This window comes from Podarcis erhardii (assembly GCF_964252035.2).
Source record: "Podarcis erhardii genome assembly, chromosome: 11".
NCBI lineage: Eukaryota > Metazoa > Chordata > Lepidosauria > Squamata > Lacertidae > Podarcis > Podarcis erhardii.
This window is the reverse complement of record NC_138501.1, coordinates 48,074,483-48,092,238: the sequence shown is the minus strand read 5'-3', so window position 1 is coordinate 48,092,238 and position 17,756 is coordinate 48,074,483. Positions and strand designations below refer to the sequence as shown.

Genomic DNA, 17,756 nt, shown 5'->3' with positions numbered 1-17,756 from the left:
GTCCCTTTCCCCCACCCACACCTATTTTCAAGAAAATAGGGTGGTGAAAATGAGTAAGAGAGCCAGGGTGGTATAATGGTTGGCATTCTGGATTAAGACCAGGGAGATCCAGATTTAAATTTCTCTGCCTCTCAGTCTTGCCTACCTCACAGGGTTGTGCTGAGGATAAAAATGAGGTTGGGGGGAGCCTGAAAGTCATCCTGCGGTCCTTGGATGAAAGGTGGGGTTAAAAAAAAAGTGCAATCGCAAACTAAAATAAATAGTAAGTTCAGCACTAGGCTCTTATGGAGTTACCATATGTGAGCGGAAAGGGTCACGGATTGTGCCGGCTGCCTTTGGAGAACACGAGGAGGAGGAGCGGCTCTGAGTGATGCGTTCTGCAAATATAACAGCCTGAGTCACGTAGCTGCTGCACGAGAGCCATCCTAGCCCATTACGATGCACTGCAGCGTCCAGATCAGCTTTCGCTCATCTTTTCCTTAAGGGTCACATTGCTTCAGATGCTAACTCTGCCGTTTGAAAGGAACGCAGAGCTGACAGCGCGCGAGGGGCACATTTGGACAAATGTGGAGGCCAAATCCTGTTACCGCATTGGGCGGGGAGAGAGGGCCATAGCTCAAGGGCAGGCAGCCCTGGGTTCAAATCCTAGCATCTCCAGGTGTTTGGCTGGTTAACATTCTACAGCCTTTAAAATGCGTTTGTGGGATGGAGGTTACTGGGTTTGTTCTGCTTTTGTTTTATTATGCATTTTACCTTTCCATTTTTCTTTATGCTATGAACCACCCTGTCAGCTTTGGATGAAGGGCAGTATGCAAAGTTAATTGATTGATTGACTGACTGACTGACTGACTGACTGACTAAGACATCATCCTACATCCCTATCCTTCTGGATCACCCTTCATAATAATAGTAATAATAATTTATTATTTATACCCCGCCCATCTGGCTGGGTTTCCTCAGCTACTCTGGGCGGCTTCCAACAAAATATTAAAATACAATAACCTATTAAAGATTAAAAGCTTCCCTAAACAGGGCTGCCTTCAGATGTCTTCTAAAAGTCTGGTAGTTGTTTTTCTCTTTGACATCTGGTGGGAGGGCGTTCCACAGGGCGGGTGCCACCACCGAGAAGGCCCTCTGCCTTCCCAAACCTGGTGCTTGCCAGCTATTTTGGACTACATCTACCATCAGCTGATGGGACATTGTGGTCCAAAACTTCTGGAGGGAGGCACCAATTTGGGGGAAGACTGCTAAAGGCTTTCAAATTAGTAGTAGTAGTAGTATTAGATTTATCTGTCCATCAGACCAACTAACATGTCCCATCAGCACAAGGATTTGCACTTGTGCAGCTGAATGTCCCACCCTCCCCAAATCTTCATTCTCTTCTCTTAGCCAGTCCATGACATACACAGAGTTAGATCTAAAAGGTAAAAATGCAAATGACCCCTGGACGGTTAAGTCCAGTCAAAGGCGACTATGGGGTTGTGGCACTCATCTCGCTTTTAGACCAAGGGAGCTGGTGTTTGTCCACAGACAGCTTTCCAGGTCATGTGGCCAGCAGGACTAAACCGCTTCTGGCGCAACGGAACACCGTGACGGAAGCCAGAGTGCACAGAAACGCCGTTTACCTTCCCGCCACAGCGGTACCTATTTATCTACTTGCACTGGTGTGCTTTCGAATTGCTAGGTTGGCAGGAGCTGGGGCAGCAACCGGAGCTTACTCCGTCGCGGTGATTCGAACCGCCGACCTTCTCATCGGCAAGTCCAAGAGGCTCAGTGGTTTAGACCACAGCGCCACCCGCATCCCATTAGCTAGATCAATGCTATATCAAACCCTGGTGCTCTGACCTGCGGGGATCTCTCCGTGGGTGCAGGGACTTTCCCAGTGCTTCTACCAGAAATCCTGGGGCCTCATGCATGCAAAGGATGCAGTGCTCTGCTACTGAGCTGTGGGGCCTGCCCCCGACTGTGCCAAGCGACTCTCCCCAGAGACCACGGTCAACCCCGCCACCACAATGCCCTGGGTGTGTGCGATTGTACCTGGTGCCAGTGTCACCGCCACTCCTCAGAGCTCCGCCATCCGTGAAATTGAGGCTGCCGCTCCAATTGGCCATTTCCTCTCCACTCTGCCAGCTAAACTGCAGCCCACTAGCAAGAAAACGAGGCAATTGGTATTTTGCAGCATTCATCGGCTCAGTTTCTTTCCAGCCCCTGTTACACGGTGGACGGAATGCGTTTTTGCAGAGGGCAGGAACCTCGTTGGTTTAGTGCGGCCTTCCCCAAGCTGGTGGCCTCCACATGTTCTGGATCGCAAAGCCCATCAGCCCCAGCCATGATCTGTGGTCCAAAACATCTGGAGGGCACCAACTTGGGGAAGGCTACTTTATCATTACGAAAGGTCAGGGTCTTTTCTCTTTGGGTTGGGAGACTGCATCTGAATTTGCCGAACCCGCTTTGCAAGGCTTCCCAACCGGTGGCCCAATTCTACATCTTGCAGCGGCAAATGCAACTTTTCTAGGAGTCTGCTTCTTCTTCGGGGGTGTCCCGTACAGCTGCTGCAGAGGCCGGCATCAAAAAAGCTGCGGGAAGGGGATGTCTTGTTTTGATTTCATGTAAGCCGCTCCGGGAGACTTTTTTTGGTGAAAAGCACGCTACAAATGCTCTAAATAAATTTATTTTTTAAAAAAACAACAACAACCCAGCTTAACAATGCTTTCCAAGTCAAAGCGCTTCCTTTTGCTTGACGGGCATCTTCCTTAGTTGAGATTCTTGCATCGCAGGGGGTTGGACTGGATGACCTTAGGGGTCCCTTCCGACTCTTTGATTCCAACATGCGTATTCTCTCTCTGTCCACTTTTTCCAACCCATGCAGAATTTCATTCCCATCTAGAAAAGGCTCTTTATGTATGTGACAACAGTCGCACCAGTGCCAGATTTACATATAAGCTAAATAAGCTATAGCTTAGGGCCCCACTCTCGGGGAGGGGGGGAAATAAAGGAAAAAAGCTGGGTGTACATTTCCAAAATATAAGATAAAAAACAAATACAATAAAACCAATGTGATAAAATACATATTTTGTTGTGTGCAAATGGCTTTAGATACCTATCAGGTCCATAAAGTACCGTATTTTTCGCTCCATAAGACACACTTCTTTCCTCCTAAAAAGTAAAGAGAAATGTGTCTGCATCTTATGGAGCAAATGCAGGCTGCGCAGCTATCGCTGAAGCCAGCACAGCAAGAGCGAGAGCTGCACAGTGCTTCTGGATCGCTGGCTTTCCAGCGAAGCGGGATGAGGGACGGAAAGGAGCCCTTACGGAGCCCCTTCCTTCCCATAACCTGCTTCGCTGGGAAGCCAGCAGACCAAGAGGCGCTGCCCAGCTCTCCCTCTTGCTCTGCTGGCTTCAGCGATAGCTGTGCAGCTTCCTCTGGCTTTTCAGGGAGGAGGGAGAAGAGATGGAGCCCGTCAGTCCCTTCTCCCACCTCCTGGAAAAGCCAGCAAGAGCCGCTCTATCTTTAAAGAGCCACGCCGAGCGAGCGTGTCTGCGGCTCTTGCTGGCTTTTCTTGTTTTCCTCCTCTAAAAACTAGGTGCGTCTTATGGCCGGGTGCATCTTATAGAGCGAAAAATACGGTGCCATGTAGCATATATTCAACGCAAAAAAACAGTGACAATTTGTTGTTGACAAAGGACAGCTGGACATATAAAGGGCCTCATTACCTTCAGTAGCTTAGCGCTTCATCAAACCTAAATCCGGCCCTAAACCACATGGATGCTACTAGCCCAGAGATGGAAAGAAGACAATGTCCCTACCAAAGAGGAATGGCAAACCAAGCTGTTGGATTATGCCGAAATGGCAAAACTGACCAGAAAGCTCAGGAACCAAGAGGACAACAACGTTTAATAAAGAAAGGGAAAATTGATAATGAACTAGGAGACCACTGTCCGCAGATGAAAACATTAACAGGATTCGAATAACACTTGGAATGCAGCAAATATTGTGGACAAAATGGAAAGATACAAAACATGGATGATGAAATAATATGCAGTTGAGAAGGTAGACAATAGGACCCATGGAAGGGAAGGTGGGAAGTCCAGAGTTTCGGGGAAATCTCTAAATATGGATATGTAATTTGTACTGTTGTAATTCTATGTTTGTAAAATCAAATATTTTTTTTTAAAAAAATAGAAAATTTCATTCCCATCAACTGCGTCCATCCATCCCCTTACTCACCTTTAGGGAAGGACCATAGCTCAGTGACGGAGCATTTTACATTGCCTGCCAAAGGTCCCAGTTCAAATCCTGCCACCTCCAGACACGGCTGAGGTGCATTGCCAGTTCAAAATGTCTGAAACTGGCACAGTGACCTGAACGCGATGTTCAGATGACTTACCAACATATCACCCAGCTCTAGCTAAGAGATAGTGAAATTCTCTTGAAAGGAGATCGGGATGTTGGCTCTGGCAGCCAAATCCAGGATTTTGCCTGCTGCACCACACTGCCATCAGCCACAGCCTTGAGGCTTCTCTCTCATACTCAGACAGCGTATTGTTAGACTGTGGAACTCCCTCCCACAGGAGGACGGTCACAAACTTGGGTAGCTTTAAAGGAGGACTGGCCAAATTGTTGGAGGAGGGGTCTATCAATGGCTACCAGTCATGACGGCTATGATCTGCCTCCATAGTCAGAAGTCAAATACCAGTTTGCTGGAAAACACAAGAGGGAAACGTTGCTCTTGTTGCTCAAATCCTGCTTGGGATTACCAACTATCGAAGAATGGCAGATGAAGATGATGGACTATCTGGAACATGCCGAACTGACTGGGAGACTCCGGGACCAGAGAGAAGAGAATCATAGAATCATAGAGTTGGAAGAGACCACAAGGGCCATCGAGTCCAACTCCCTGCCAAGCAGGAAACACCATCAGAGCACTCCTGACATAATAGAACCATAGAGACAGTGGAAGAAGATTGGAAGAAGTTTAAGCAATATTTGAAGAAATATGTTAATACAGTGGTACCTCGGGTTAAGTACTTAAGTCGTTCCGGAGGTCCGTTCTTAACCTGAAACTGTTCTTAACCTGAAGCACCACTTTAGCTAATGGGGCTTCCCACTGCTGCCGCACTGCCAGAGCACGATTTCTGTTCTCATCCTGAAGCAAAGTTCTTAACCCGAGGTAATATTTCTGGGTTAGCAGAGTCTGTAACCTGAAGTGTATGTAACCTGAAGAATATGTAACCCAAGGTACCACCGTATTTAAATCTTAGCATAGCTTTGGAAGTGGATATAGGCTGTAGGGTTAGAAGTAGAAGATAGACTATTTTAAAATACTATTAATTGTAAGTGATAAAATGTGAAGATTAGTATGGTAAAAGTAAATGTGATTTTAAAAATGGTTAGAAATTATGAACTGCTAAAGATGAGGTAAAATGAAAATCAGGTAGGGGGGACTTGGGGAAGCCCACCTAGCAATCTTTAAAAAAATAAGGATAAGGAACAAATTTGTTTGTATTGTTTGTTTTTCTGTTTGTGTTGTTTATTTGTGTTATAAAATAAATAAATAAAAATTTGGGGGAAAGCAAAAACAAATTCTGCATGCGAATTCCTCAGAGGCATCCGGTTGGCCACTGTGAAAACAGGATGCTGGACTAAGATGGGCCTGATCCACTTGGGCACTTCTTATATTCAGTAGTTCTCAACCTGTGGATGTTGTTGGACTACAACTCCCATCATCCCTGAGCTCTGGCCTTGCTAGCTAGGGGTGATGGGAGTTGTAGTTCAACAACATCCGGGGACCCACAGGTTGGGAAAGGCTGTATTACATAATGAGCCACTGGGTCCCTAACAGCATCCTGACTTGAACTCCCTCAGCATCGAGGGTGCTTAAATTGGATCCCCTCGCTCGCTGTGATCTGAAGGGCAAGCATGTTGAGCCGCTCCTCATAAGACATATCTTTCCACTCCTCAAATTAGTCTGACTGATCTTCCTCTGGCCTTCCTCCAAAAGGAGCTGGGAGGGCAGGGGATAGAGGGAGACCTGACATCTGTTAAACTTGATTTCCTGACAGCGGCCCGGAGAACTCCCAAGAGGGCTTCAGGTCAGGAGCAATTACAGGCCAGAATGATGTCCAACCCCTCGAAGGGCTCCTCTCGTCGAATTGCTTTCCTCCTCCACCAAAGCCATCTCCAGATTAGGGCGCCCCTGGCTGATTGTGCGATACCTGAACTGGGTCAAGGAGGTGCTCGATGTTTTCATTTGGGCTCTGGGCTTTGTGTCTGCAGAGCTTCAGTGCATAGCGGAGGAGAGACGGGCAGAGAAAATTCGCCACCAACATATGTCACAGCGGGGACGGCGGCATCATCTCCCCAGGCACTACTTCCTCTGCACGTCAAACAAATAAGCTTTTCTCAAGAGAGGAACCCACCAAATAAGCCGAGTGGAGGAATACATGAGCATGCATGACCCTGGGGGTAAACTGTAACTTTCCCTTGGAAAAAATTCCCAGCACCCTTTTGTTGTGAGCGAGCAAAACATCCCAGAGCAGTGAGCAAGCTTTCAGGTCCACCTGAGCTCTTCATCGAGCTGGAGAAACAAAAGCTGGCTTGGTGCTGAAACCATAAGGCCTGAGGCAGCCCCAAAAAGGATTTTTGTTTTATAGACATAAGCCCCATATCTGCACTATACCTCCAAAACAGTATCATACCAGTTTAAATGGTCATAGCTTCCCCAAAAGAATCCTGAGAACCACAGTTTGATAAGGATGCTGAGAGTAGTTAAAGGTAAAGGGACCCCTGATCATTAGGTCCAGTTGTGGCTGACTCTGGGGTTGCGGCGCTCATCTCACTTTATTGGCTGGGAGAGCCGGCGTACAGCTTCCGGGACATGTGGCCAGCATGACTAAGCTGGTTCTGGCGAACCAGAGCAGCACACGGAAATGCCGTTTACCTTCCCGCCAGAGCGGTACCTAGTTATCTACTTGCACTTTGATGTGCTTTCGAACTGCTAGGTTGGCAGGAGCAGGGACCGAGCAACGGGAGCTCACCCCGTCGCGGGGATTTGAACCGCTGACCTTCTGATCAGCAAGTCCTGGGCTCTGTGGTTTAAAGACTTGCCGATCAGAAGATCAGCGGTTCGAATCCCCGTGAAGTTAGGAGGTGCCTGTTCCCCTCACAGAACTACAATTCCCAGAGTTTCCTGGGAAGAGAGATGGGCTGTTAAATCACTCTGTGAAGATAAGATGATGAGATGAGATGAGATGAGATGAGATGAGATGAGATGAGATGAGATGAGATGAGATGAGATACTGCTTTAATGCATAATGCAGAAGGGGTCTGACTGCAATCACTTGAGCCTCTGAACTGGACTCGTGAGGGCACAGTCGGTCATTTTTGCAGTCAAGCCAGGGCACAGTCGGCCATTTTCCCATGCCATTTTCCCAAAAGGAGTCACCTCCCAAACCTGAAATTTGTCTCAAAACCCTACAGATACACCAACGTTCCTTAAAAATAGCAGAAGAGACTTGTGGCACCTTCAAGGCCACCACATTTGCAATGGCATAGGCTTCTGTGAACTCATCACTCGGAAGGAAGAAGGAAACTGGATCCAAGGCCTGCCCTGTTCCCCTCCCAGAGCTATAGTTCTGAGAGCGGTTTAGCAGTCAATTGCTCTTCACAGGGAACTCTGGGAATTGTAGTTCTGCTAGGGGGACAGGGGCCTCCTAACAACTATCATCATCCTTAACAAACTACAGCTCCCAGGATTCCTTGGGCGGGAAGCAATGACTGTTTAAAGCAGCGTTTCCCAACCTTTGGGCCTCCAGCTGTTTTTTGGACTACAACTCCCATCATCCTTAGCTAGCAAGACCAGTGGTCAGGGATGATGGGAATTGTAGTCCGAAAACAGCTGGAAACCCAAGGTTGGGAAACACTGGTTTAAAGTGTTATGATGTTGTTTTAAATGCAGTTGGGACCTCAGAAAGCCATAGCTATGAGGGTAGTTTGTTATGTGGAATGGACAGGGAGGTTGTCATGAAGAGTTCAGTTCAGAAATGACCACTACATAGGGTTGCCACGTTTCAAACAGTGAAAATCCAGACACAAAGGTTGTTGAGCAAAATTGATTCCGGAAATAGCAACCCTACCAGTACACAGATTCATAAAGAGTACAGGCTATCACCCATTTGAGATGGATGCCAGGAGACCTCTAACGGTACCAATATACTTCGTATGTTCGTTTAACCCGGTGATTTTCATTATTACTGTTCTTTTGTCTCTGTTCAAATTGTCCGCCGCTGAGATGTTCTGCTGCTCTCTGATTCAAGCTGGCTTGTTTTGATAGTATAACTGCTGGTTTTCAGCTGAAGCCAGAACTCTTCCTGGCAGGACTTGTGGATATATACAGTTAGCAAATGACTGTGGAACTTTATTGCAATATATGATTACGGCTGCGAGACTTTTATATGCACAAAGATGGGAGGACCCATTATTACCAACAATGGAAGAATGGCTGTTAAAACTAACAGACTTAGCTGAAATGGCTAAATTGACATGTTTAGTCAGAGACTAGACGTTGTTAAGTCATTGTTAACATGTGTTAAAGATTGGAAGCCCCTCACAGACTTTTTACATGAAAAAGAAAAAGACATAATGATATCTGGATTTGAGGATTGAAGATCATGTTTGTTTATAGAAAGTGGCTTTGTTGGGTGGATTGGACAAACTGAATATTGCTTTTTTTAACATAGCAGATAGATGAAGAATCAGAAGTTATTTATTTTCTGAATCTTAGTTTTCTACCTTTCTCTTTTAACCTCTTTTCTATTCTTTTTTTCCCTTTCCTTTTCTTTCTCTATTTCTCTCCCCCTCCCCCCTTTGTGTTTTTATTGTATCTAGATAAAAGTCTTGGTTTGGTTTTTCTTCAAAAAAAAGGTTAAATATATCAATTTTTGCGTTTTTCTCTATAAGCCTTTATAAAAATTATTTTTAAAAGTGGTATAACTGATGCTTCAGTTTTTGCTTTTCCGTAATTGAGATGTGAAGTTGTTGTCATTCTATGACGCTCAGAGAACCGCCATCAACAGAGAGCAGAAAAACTGGACGCAAAAAACCGGAGAAGGCGACAAAGGGTGAAAAATAGGGACTTCATTATTTCACCTCACTTGGCTTTCGTCTCTAGTGCTGGCAGAAGGTTGCCAAAGAACTGTGCCAAGGGGAGCTGCTGCCAGACTGTGTTGGCATGGACATTTCCAGAGCACTGAGCTGCGTGTAGCAGTTGATGGGGGAATGGAGAACAGTTGTCAACAAAAGAGCAAGCCAAGGATTGGCCAGAAACAAGAACACCCAAGGTCACCCCAGGAGGTATGGCAGGTTTTCCTGCATCCAGGCTTTGTGGACTGCTGAGTGATGAACACCCTTGGATATAACCATCGAAAAGAAAATGCCCGCATCAATCATGGCAAGGAAGGGCAAGGAAGCAGAGTCACAGCCATACGTGTGTCCGTCCCCCCTCCTTGCATCCTTAAAGGACAGGGAGCAAAATAATGCGACCCAGTTTGCTGAAGGAGAGCTGCAAACAAATTAATCTGCTCCAAAGGTCTTCCCTAAATGTTGGCAGCCAATATTCTCCAAATACTGGCTGTGTTTGCCATGTTCAGCGAATATCCAAAATTCAACATTTGACACCGGACAATCTAAGCAGAGGCAATCAGACATTTCGTTAATACAGTGGTACCTCGGGTTAAGTACTTAATTCATTCCGGAGGTCCGTTCTTAACCTGAAACTGTTCTTAACCTGAAGCACCACTTTAGCTAATGGGGCCTCCTGCTGCTGCCGCACCGCCGGAGCACAATTTCTGTTCTCATCCTGAAGCAATGTTCTTAATCTGAAGCACTATTTCTGGGTTAGCGGAGTCTGTAACCTGAAGCATATGTAACCCGAGGTACCACTGTATAGTGGTACCTTGGGATGCAAACAGGATCCTAAACAGAACATAAGACGCGACGGCACATCTGCGAGTGCGTGGGTCATGTTTTGCTGTTTCCGCGCATGCGCGCGGTATCATTTTGACCGTCTGCTCATGCGCGAGCGGCGAAAGCTGGAAGTAATGTCAAGGTATGACTGTATCCGACACCTTGCAATTGTATCTCATACGTCTTCTCTCATTTTGTACTGGTTTTCATGGTTTACTTCCTACAAGGTAAGTGTGGGGCTTTTTTAACTTTGAGGGGAGAGAGAAAGCAAGCACTATACATGACACTAGTGAGGTTGTTTCCCCACGGAACCTCAGAAGCTGAACTTACACTGGGTCAGATCACTGGCCCACCTAGGTCAGTATTGCCTGCACTGGCTGGCAGAAGCTCTCCAGGATTTCAGATGAGGGACATTCTGAGCCCTACTGAGAGATGCCATTGAAGATTGAACCTGGTGCCAAGCAGATTCTCTACCACTAAGGTACAGCCCTTGCTTACTGCATTTATCTTAAACAAATATTGGGAAAGGGAGCTGAGTTGGATGAAATGGGGGGGTAACCTTTTTGCCCACCACTACCCAGAATGGAACTCCCTTCCAACTGGGATTCAACTGCCCCACTCCTTTCTAAACCTCAGGCACTTGATAAACACTTTGCTATTTCTTAGTTCGGACACGACTAAATGACTAAACAACAACATTCAGGAGTGATGCTGGTGGCGCTGTGGGTTAAACCACAGAGCCTAGGACTTGCTGATCAGAAGGTCAGTGGTTCGAATCCCTGTGACAGGGTGAGCTCCCGTTTCTTGGTCCCAGCTCCTGCCAACCTAGCAGTTTGAAAGCACGTCAAAGTGCAAGTAGATAAATAGGTACCGCTCCGGCGGGAAGGTAAACGGCGTTTCCATGCGCTGCTCTGGTTCTCCAGAAGCGGCTTAGTCATGCTGGCCACATGACCCAGAAGCTGTACGCCGGCTCCCTCGGCCAATAAAGTGAGGTGAGCGCCACAACCCCAGAGTCAGTCACGGCTGGACCTAATGGTCAGGGGTCCCTTTACCTTTCTTCATATGCTTTCCTGCACATTTCCTGCACGCCACTTAGAAATTATGAGAAGGAAATGCATAATTAGCAGAGATAAACAAATAAATAAATCCCCAAACACCCAATAGCTGGGATTTGCAACAGGAGAAAAACGTCTCGCTGGTGGTGTCAAAAGGAGTTTTCCTCCCATTGCGTACTGCAGATGTGTTTAACAAAAAAATTAACCTGAGTGCTGTGATGCTCAGGTGCTCCTTGGAGGGTTCAAATAGGCACCTGGTTGGTCCCTGTGACAGCAGGGTGCTGGACTCGATGGGTCGCTGGCCTCAATCCAACAGAGCCAGCAACGTCTTACGCTCCTAACTAAGCAGAGAGAAACTACGCCAGAAAAAGAACCTCCAGTTTGGTACGGAGGTGGAGAGGATGTGATTGACTTTCATAAAATTGCACACATAGTGGAATAAATGTGCATGGGGAGACATTGCTCTCTCCCTCTCCTGATTCTTGAACTCGGGGTTATACAATCAAACGGATGAGCAGATTACGGACGAGCGAAAGGAAGCATTTCTGCACACAGTGGATAATTAAATTCACAGCAGAGGAGGGGAATCTTTTCCAGCCAAAGGGACGCATCCCCTCACGGGCAGCTCGCTGGTACTTAGTGGGGCCAGGAGGAAAGTAGATGGCGCAACAGAGACAGTTCTTCCCTTTTTGCAAAGCAGGCTACGTTGTGAAAGCCAGAGGTTTCTACACCCAGGCCTCTCTGCATCCTACATCCAGGCAAGCCAGAAGCATCGTCAAGGATGCATGTCAGCCGGGCAAAAGTGCTCATCGAGATGGCACAACAAGGCCAATGAGGGACATGGTCTGGGCTTTAACACAAGCTGAGAAGTGTCCTGAGGGCCAAACAGAGCCCCATTCGGTGGAGCAGCGCCCCTCTCAAGACACCTGCACCTTCCAAAAATAACTGAAGACTGTTTTTTCCCTGACAGGCTTTCCCAGTTGGATAAATGGGTCTTTACCTCTGGTGTCCATTTGTTCGGGGGGGGGGGTTGTTTGTTTTAACTGTCTTTGCTGTTTTTAATTCTCTTCTGTGTCAGTCTCCTAGAGGTGATGGTTTAGATGCGGTTCTCAACCTGTGGGTCCCCAGATGTTCATAGAATCATAGAATCATAGAGTTGGAAGAGACCACAAAGGCCATCGAGTCCAACCCCCTGCCAAGCAGGAAACACCATCAGAGCACTCCTGACATATGGTTGTCAAGCCTCTGCTTAAAGACCTCCAAAGAAGGAGACTCCACCACACTCCTTGGCAGCAAATTCCACTGTCGAACAGCTCTTACTGTCAGGAAGTTCTTCCTAGTGTTTAGGTGGAATCTTTTTTCTTGTAGTTTGGAACCATTGCTCCGTGTCCGCTTCTGTGGAGCAGCAGAAAACAACCTTGTTGGACTACAACTCCCATCATCCCTGTGCTCTGGCCTTGTTAGCTAGGGATGATGGGAGTTGTAGTTCAACAACATCTGGGGACCCACAAGTTGAGAAAGGCTGGTTTAGAAGGTGAGGGACGCGAGTGGTGCTGTGGGTTAAACCACTGAGCCTCTTGGGCTTGCCGATCAGAAGGTCGGCGGTTCGAATCCCCGCGACGGGGTGAGCTCCCATTGCTCGGTCCCTGCTCCTGCCAACCTAGCAGTTCAAAAGCACATCAAAGTGCAAGTAGATAAAATAGGTACCGCTCCGGTGGGAAGGTAAATGGTGTTTCCGTGTGTTGCTCTGGTTCGCCAGAAGCGGCTTAGACATGCTGGCCACATGACCCGGAAGCTGTACGCCGGCTCCCTTGGCCAATAAAGCAAGATGAGCGCCGCAACCCCAGAGTCGGCCACGACTGGACCTAATGGTCAGGGGTCTCTTTACCTTTACCTTAATAAATCAGTGATGATGATGATGATGATGATGAATCTGACATCCAGTTGCGTGTGATCAGTGGACATGGGGAACTAGGCTAGTCCCCCTAATGTTCCTGGTAAATTAGAGGATTAAAGTAATAAAGCCTGGCACCCCCTTCCCATAGCCTGGGAAGCTTCTGCCCTGCTTAGAGAGGGAGGTGCAACGCTCGTGCGTGCAACATCAAGACGTCACAACATCAACCCCCCACCAATTGCCCTCACAAGCTGATTCTTCTGGCCCTGACCGTTCCTCTGTGAAAAAAATCACCACACATCACTGCTGAAATCCTGTCAAATGTACATGGGAAGCAATTAATCAAGACCTGCACACAAGAGCTCTCTCCCAACTTGTGATTCACAGCAGTTGCCCTGCTTCTTACGGCACCATCCTACACAGGTATACTCAGAAGTAAGTGCCGCTTGGGTCAATGGGGCCGATTCCAAGTTGACTGAGTGTAGGACAAGCATCCCCAAACCTGGCCCTCCCAATGTTTTGGGACTACAACTCCCATCACCCCTAGCTAACAGGACCAGCTGTCAGGGATGATGGGAACTGTAGTCACAAAACATCTGGAGGGCCGAGTTTGGGGATATCTGGTGTAGGACTTGTTATGTATTCAATGGCCTGTGTTTGCCTGAGCTTGAGTCTGGACCATGGGTAGGCAAACTAAGTCCCAGGGGCCGGATCCAGCCTAATCACCTTCTAAATCTGGCCCGTGGTCGGTCCGGGAATCAGCGTGTTTTTACATGAGTAGAATGTGTCCTTGTGATGGCCTGGGAATCCGATTCAGAGGCTGAACCGGAGGAATCCCAGCCTGCACAGGAGTCCCCGCCTCCAGGACTGGCTGAACTGGGGCAGGGCCTTGATTCTGAAGCGCCTGCACCTGTGCCGGATCCTCAGGAGCAGGAACCAGGTGAATCCACTCTGGCTCCAGAGGTGGTTGAGGACTCAGTGCCTACAGGTGAGTCTCCCCCTGGGCCCAGTAACCCTTCAGCCTCTCCTGAACTGCAGAGGCTTAGGGCAGAGAGGCGAAGGGAACTGGTTTCTCCCAGGAGGAGTGCTCGCCTTAAGGCCAGGAGAGGCGGGTCTCCTGGGGGCCGGGACCACCCCTGGCCTCAGAGAAGATAAAGGCCAGTCAGCCCGGTCCCAGGTTGCGGGAGCAACGTCGTTGATGAGCTGTTTCGGCCAGCATCCAGTCCTGTTTCCCCCAGAGTTCCTGTCCTTGCCCGGCTTCCCTCTGTGGACCCCGCTTCGCCCGAGGAGGACCGTCTGCCGACCCTCGACTCAGGTCCTGGACCTCGCCCCACGGTAACCTCCCCCCCTGAACCAGCACAGTCCTTTTATTTAAAATGCATCTCTGGGTTATTTGTGGGGCATAGGGATTCATTCGTTTTTATTTTTTCCCCAAAATATAGTCAGCCCCCCCACAAGGTCTGAGGGACAGTGGACCAGCCCCCTGCTGAAAAAGTTTGCTGGACCCTGATCTGGACTAAGGAATCTGAGCTCCTGTGTTCTGATTCGGTACACGTTGTCCAATCACAGAACATTTCAGGATTTGGGCCTCTGCCATTGGCCCCTGAACTCTGAGTCGTGATTCGCAGTTTGGGAGTTTAGACAGCCAATCACGTTGGTAGTGGGAGTGGCCCAGACTTTCATAAATGTATATAAGCAGTTGCTTTGCCCCTGTTTCCCAGTTATGTAGTTCAATAAAGGTTCTTGCTGTTATCGCTGTGTCTTGCCTCGTGGGAACCCACCTACACTTCAGGACGGCAGCCACAAACTGGCTGAAGTGGGCTTTCCCACTTCACTGAATTTTCTCCTTGCGTGGTGCTCTCTCACACTGTGTTTTTAAGGACTCATTTCAACGCCGGCTTCGCATTGTTTTATTAATTGGTGCAAACCGCTGAGAGCTTTTCAAGTCAGAAAGGGAGGCCTAGAGGTTGGAAACTAAACAATTAAAGCACACACAGCTTTGGTGGGAGGAGGAAATTGTGCTGAGGCAAGGACACCTTTGAAAGTATTTTTTATTGATTGGCTTTTATTTTCTTTACCCAAACGAGGGGGGAAAGAGAGAGAGAGAGAGAAAGCTGGATGAGTCAGAATGAAATGTTCTTGCTGTTCACAAGGCTGCAATTTAAGAGCAGAGGTGCTGATGTATGTATCGGGAATTCTTACGCGGTGCTATTTTCACAGCCAAAAAAATACTACCTCGCAGGGAGCGCTTGCAACATTCCTGCAGGGATCTTTTGAAATCACAGCTCAAGTGTGTGTGATCTGTTCCCTTCCCTACTCTACCACCCTTTTCATGCTTTTGTTTTTTTAAGGGCAGTGGAGGAAAGGGGATTGTGTAATGCAGGAGAAATGGGAGACATCACCAGGCATTTGGTGGCGGGGGGCAGGTGTCCAAGACACACTTCTGGAGAAACACACAGCCTATGCAGAATAAGAAATCAACACCACTTAAGACCTTGCTCTTGCGATTCAGAAACTGACGCCAGCTCTCCTGCCTTCTCCCAGGCCCAAAATATACCTGCCCATGGTCTTTCCTGAACAGTGAACAGGGGTACAAATTGAATTTGCCCACAAGGAAAATAAAGACAAGCCAGCGAGAATTTTATTGGCACAGAAATGGAAGCAAGAAGAACTACCGATGAAAGAAAAGTGGCAAATGAAATTAATGGACTATGCAGAATTAGACAATATGACAGGAAGGATCCAAAACCTGCGGAACCAGAGATTCTTAGAGGACTGTAGTAAATATTAGAACTATTTGAAAAACAATTGTAATAAACAGATTACGCTAGTAGGACTACAAGAAGTTTTGTAAGGCGGACTATGCGAAATATTGCAGAGAAGACTATGAAGAGAGTTATTAGTTAAGGACGATTAAAAGTAATAGAGAAATTAAGAAATGTAGACTAAGTGATAAAGATTGAAAAATCTTCAAAGGAGGCTGATAGAAGTCCAAAACATTGTATAAGATAAGAAAATATGTTAAACGATTGTTGGAAATGGTATGTTAAAAAACTTTATATATATATATATATATATATATATATATATATATATATATTAGAAAATAAAGACAAGCAGTCTTTTAAGGCGGTCTTGAAGATTTCTCCATTCTGAGCTTCTTTTAATCACCGTTTTGGTGTTCTGCTGCTATTTTCAATCTCTCCCTTTTAGCTGCCTTGATTTAATACTTAAAATGCTTTGTGCTGTTTCTGTTGTTTTTAACTGCTGGTGGGGGGATGTCTGTATTTTACACACACACACACAATTTCATAAAATTTATACACCACCTGATTGTACAAAAACCATCGAATTACAAAGAGAATAAAACAACAGCATTATCGGTACAGTGGTACCTCGGGTTAAGTACTTAATTTGTTCCGGATGTCCGTTCTTAACCTGAAACTGTTCGTAACCTGAAGCACCACTTTAGCTAATAGGGCCTCCCACTGCTGCCATGTGATTTCTGTTCTCATCCTGAAGCAAAGTTCTTAACCTGAGGTACTATTTCTGGGTTAGTGGAGCTGTAACCTGAAGCGTATGTAACCTGAAGCGTATGTAACCCGAGGTAAAGGTAAAGGGACCCCTGACCATTAGGTCCAGTCGTGGCCAACTCTGGGGTTGCAGCACTCATCTTGCTTTATTGTTCGAGGAAGCCGGCGAACAGCTTCCAGGTCATGTGGCCAGCATGACTAAGCTGCCTCTGGAGAACCAGAGCAGCGCACGGAAACGCCGTTTACCTTCCCGCCAGAGCAGTACCTATTTATCTACTTGCACTGGCATGCTTTCGAACTGCTAGGTTGGCAGGAGCAGGGACCGAGCAACGGGAACTCACCCCGTTGCGGGGATTCGAACCGCTGACCTTCTGATCGACAAGTCCTAGGCTCTGTGGTTCAACCCACAGCACCACCCACATCCCCTGTAACCCAAGGTACCACTGTATTAAAAACAACTACTGAAACATTCCCCCCAAAAAGAGATCAATTCCCAACATCTCTAGGAAAGTTGGGTGAGATTCCCAGCTTAAACTCTGAAGGGTGGCTGCCAGTCAGTGTGGGCACTACTGAGCCGTCAGATGGAATAAACCTCTAGCTATTTCTAGTTCCTTATTCAACACATGCCCTGTCCAGGATTTCTACTTCTGTGTTAAATGTACACACAAGTGCGGAGGGTGAGTGTGAGTAGTTGGTACATTTTGTACCATTGCAATATTGTTACCTACTTTGGGTCTTACACAAGGGGTGTCTATTTACAAGCCCAAAACTTCAAAATGCAACTATGTCCTGAAAAGAGCATTGAATGCAGTCACAAAATACATGGAGAGCAATTTTGGCTTACACTGGTACCTTGGTTCTCAAATGCTCTGGTTCTCAAACTCTGAAAACCCAGAAGTAAGTGTTCCAGTTTTCAAACGTTTTGAAAAGCCGAACATCCGATGCAGCTGTCGGCTATTGTTTCTGGAGCACCTCCGCCAATCAGAAGCTGTGCCTTGGTTTTCGAACATTTCGGAAGTCAAATGGAGAAATGTGCTAAGAGGAAAGCTCGCTTGGCAAATCCACACTGTGATCAACTCCTGCCCGGAAACCAATGTCCCCACTGTGGAAGGATGTATGGATCTAGAATTGGCCTCCACGGTCACTTATGAACTCATTGTTAAAACCGTGTTTATGGAAGACAATCTTACTCGGCTACGAGGGATCGCCAAAGAAGAAGGGCTGTTGTATGGATAAAATGGGGCAGCACCAATGTACGTCTGCCTGAGCTCCTTGCGGTAAGGGCTGGATGGATCCATTGGTGAAATAAA

At 47.1% G+C, this 17,756-nt stretch overlaps 1 protein-coding gene and 1 long non-coding RNA gene across 3 annotated transcripts in view; one reads left to right on the top strand and one right to left on the bottom strand.

Moving 5' to 3' along the window:
- The window catches only part of LOC309352899, a 181,066-nt gene that overhangs the window by 76,010 nt on the left and 87,300 nt on the right, over nt 1–17,756 (top strand). The window lies entirely within an intron of this gene.
- The window catches only part of ST8SIA5 (ST8 alpha-N-acetyl-neuraminide alpha-2,8-sialyltransferase 5), a 59,501-nt gene that overhangs the window by 35,462 nt on the left and 6,283 nt on the right, over nt 1–17,756 (bottom strand). The window contains exon 2 of one of the 2 annotated variants that reach the window (XM_081881598.1): nt 2,038–2,145. The exons of the other annotated variant lie outside the window; for it this stretch is intronic. Coding sequence (XP_081737724.1) covers nt 2,038–2,145 — 108 coding nt within the window. The remainder of the gene's footprint in view (nt 1–2,037; nt 2,146–17,756) is intronic. 2 annotated transcript variants of the gene reach the window in all.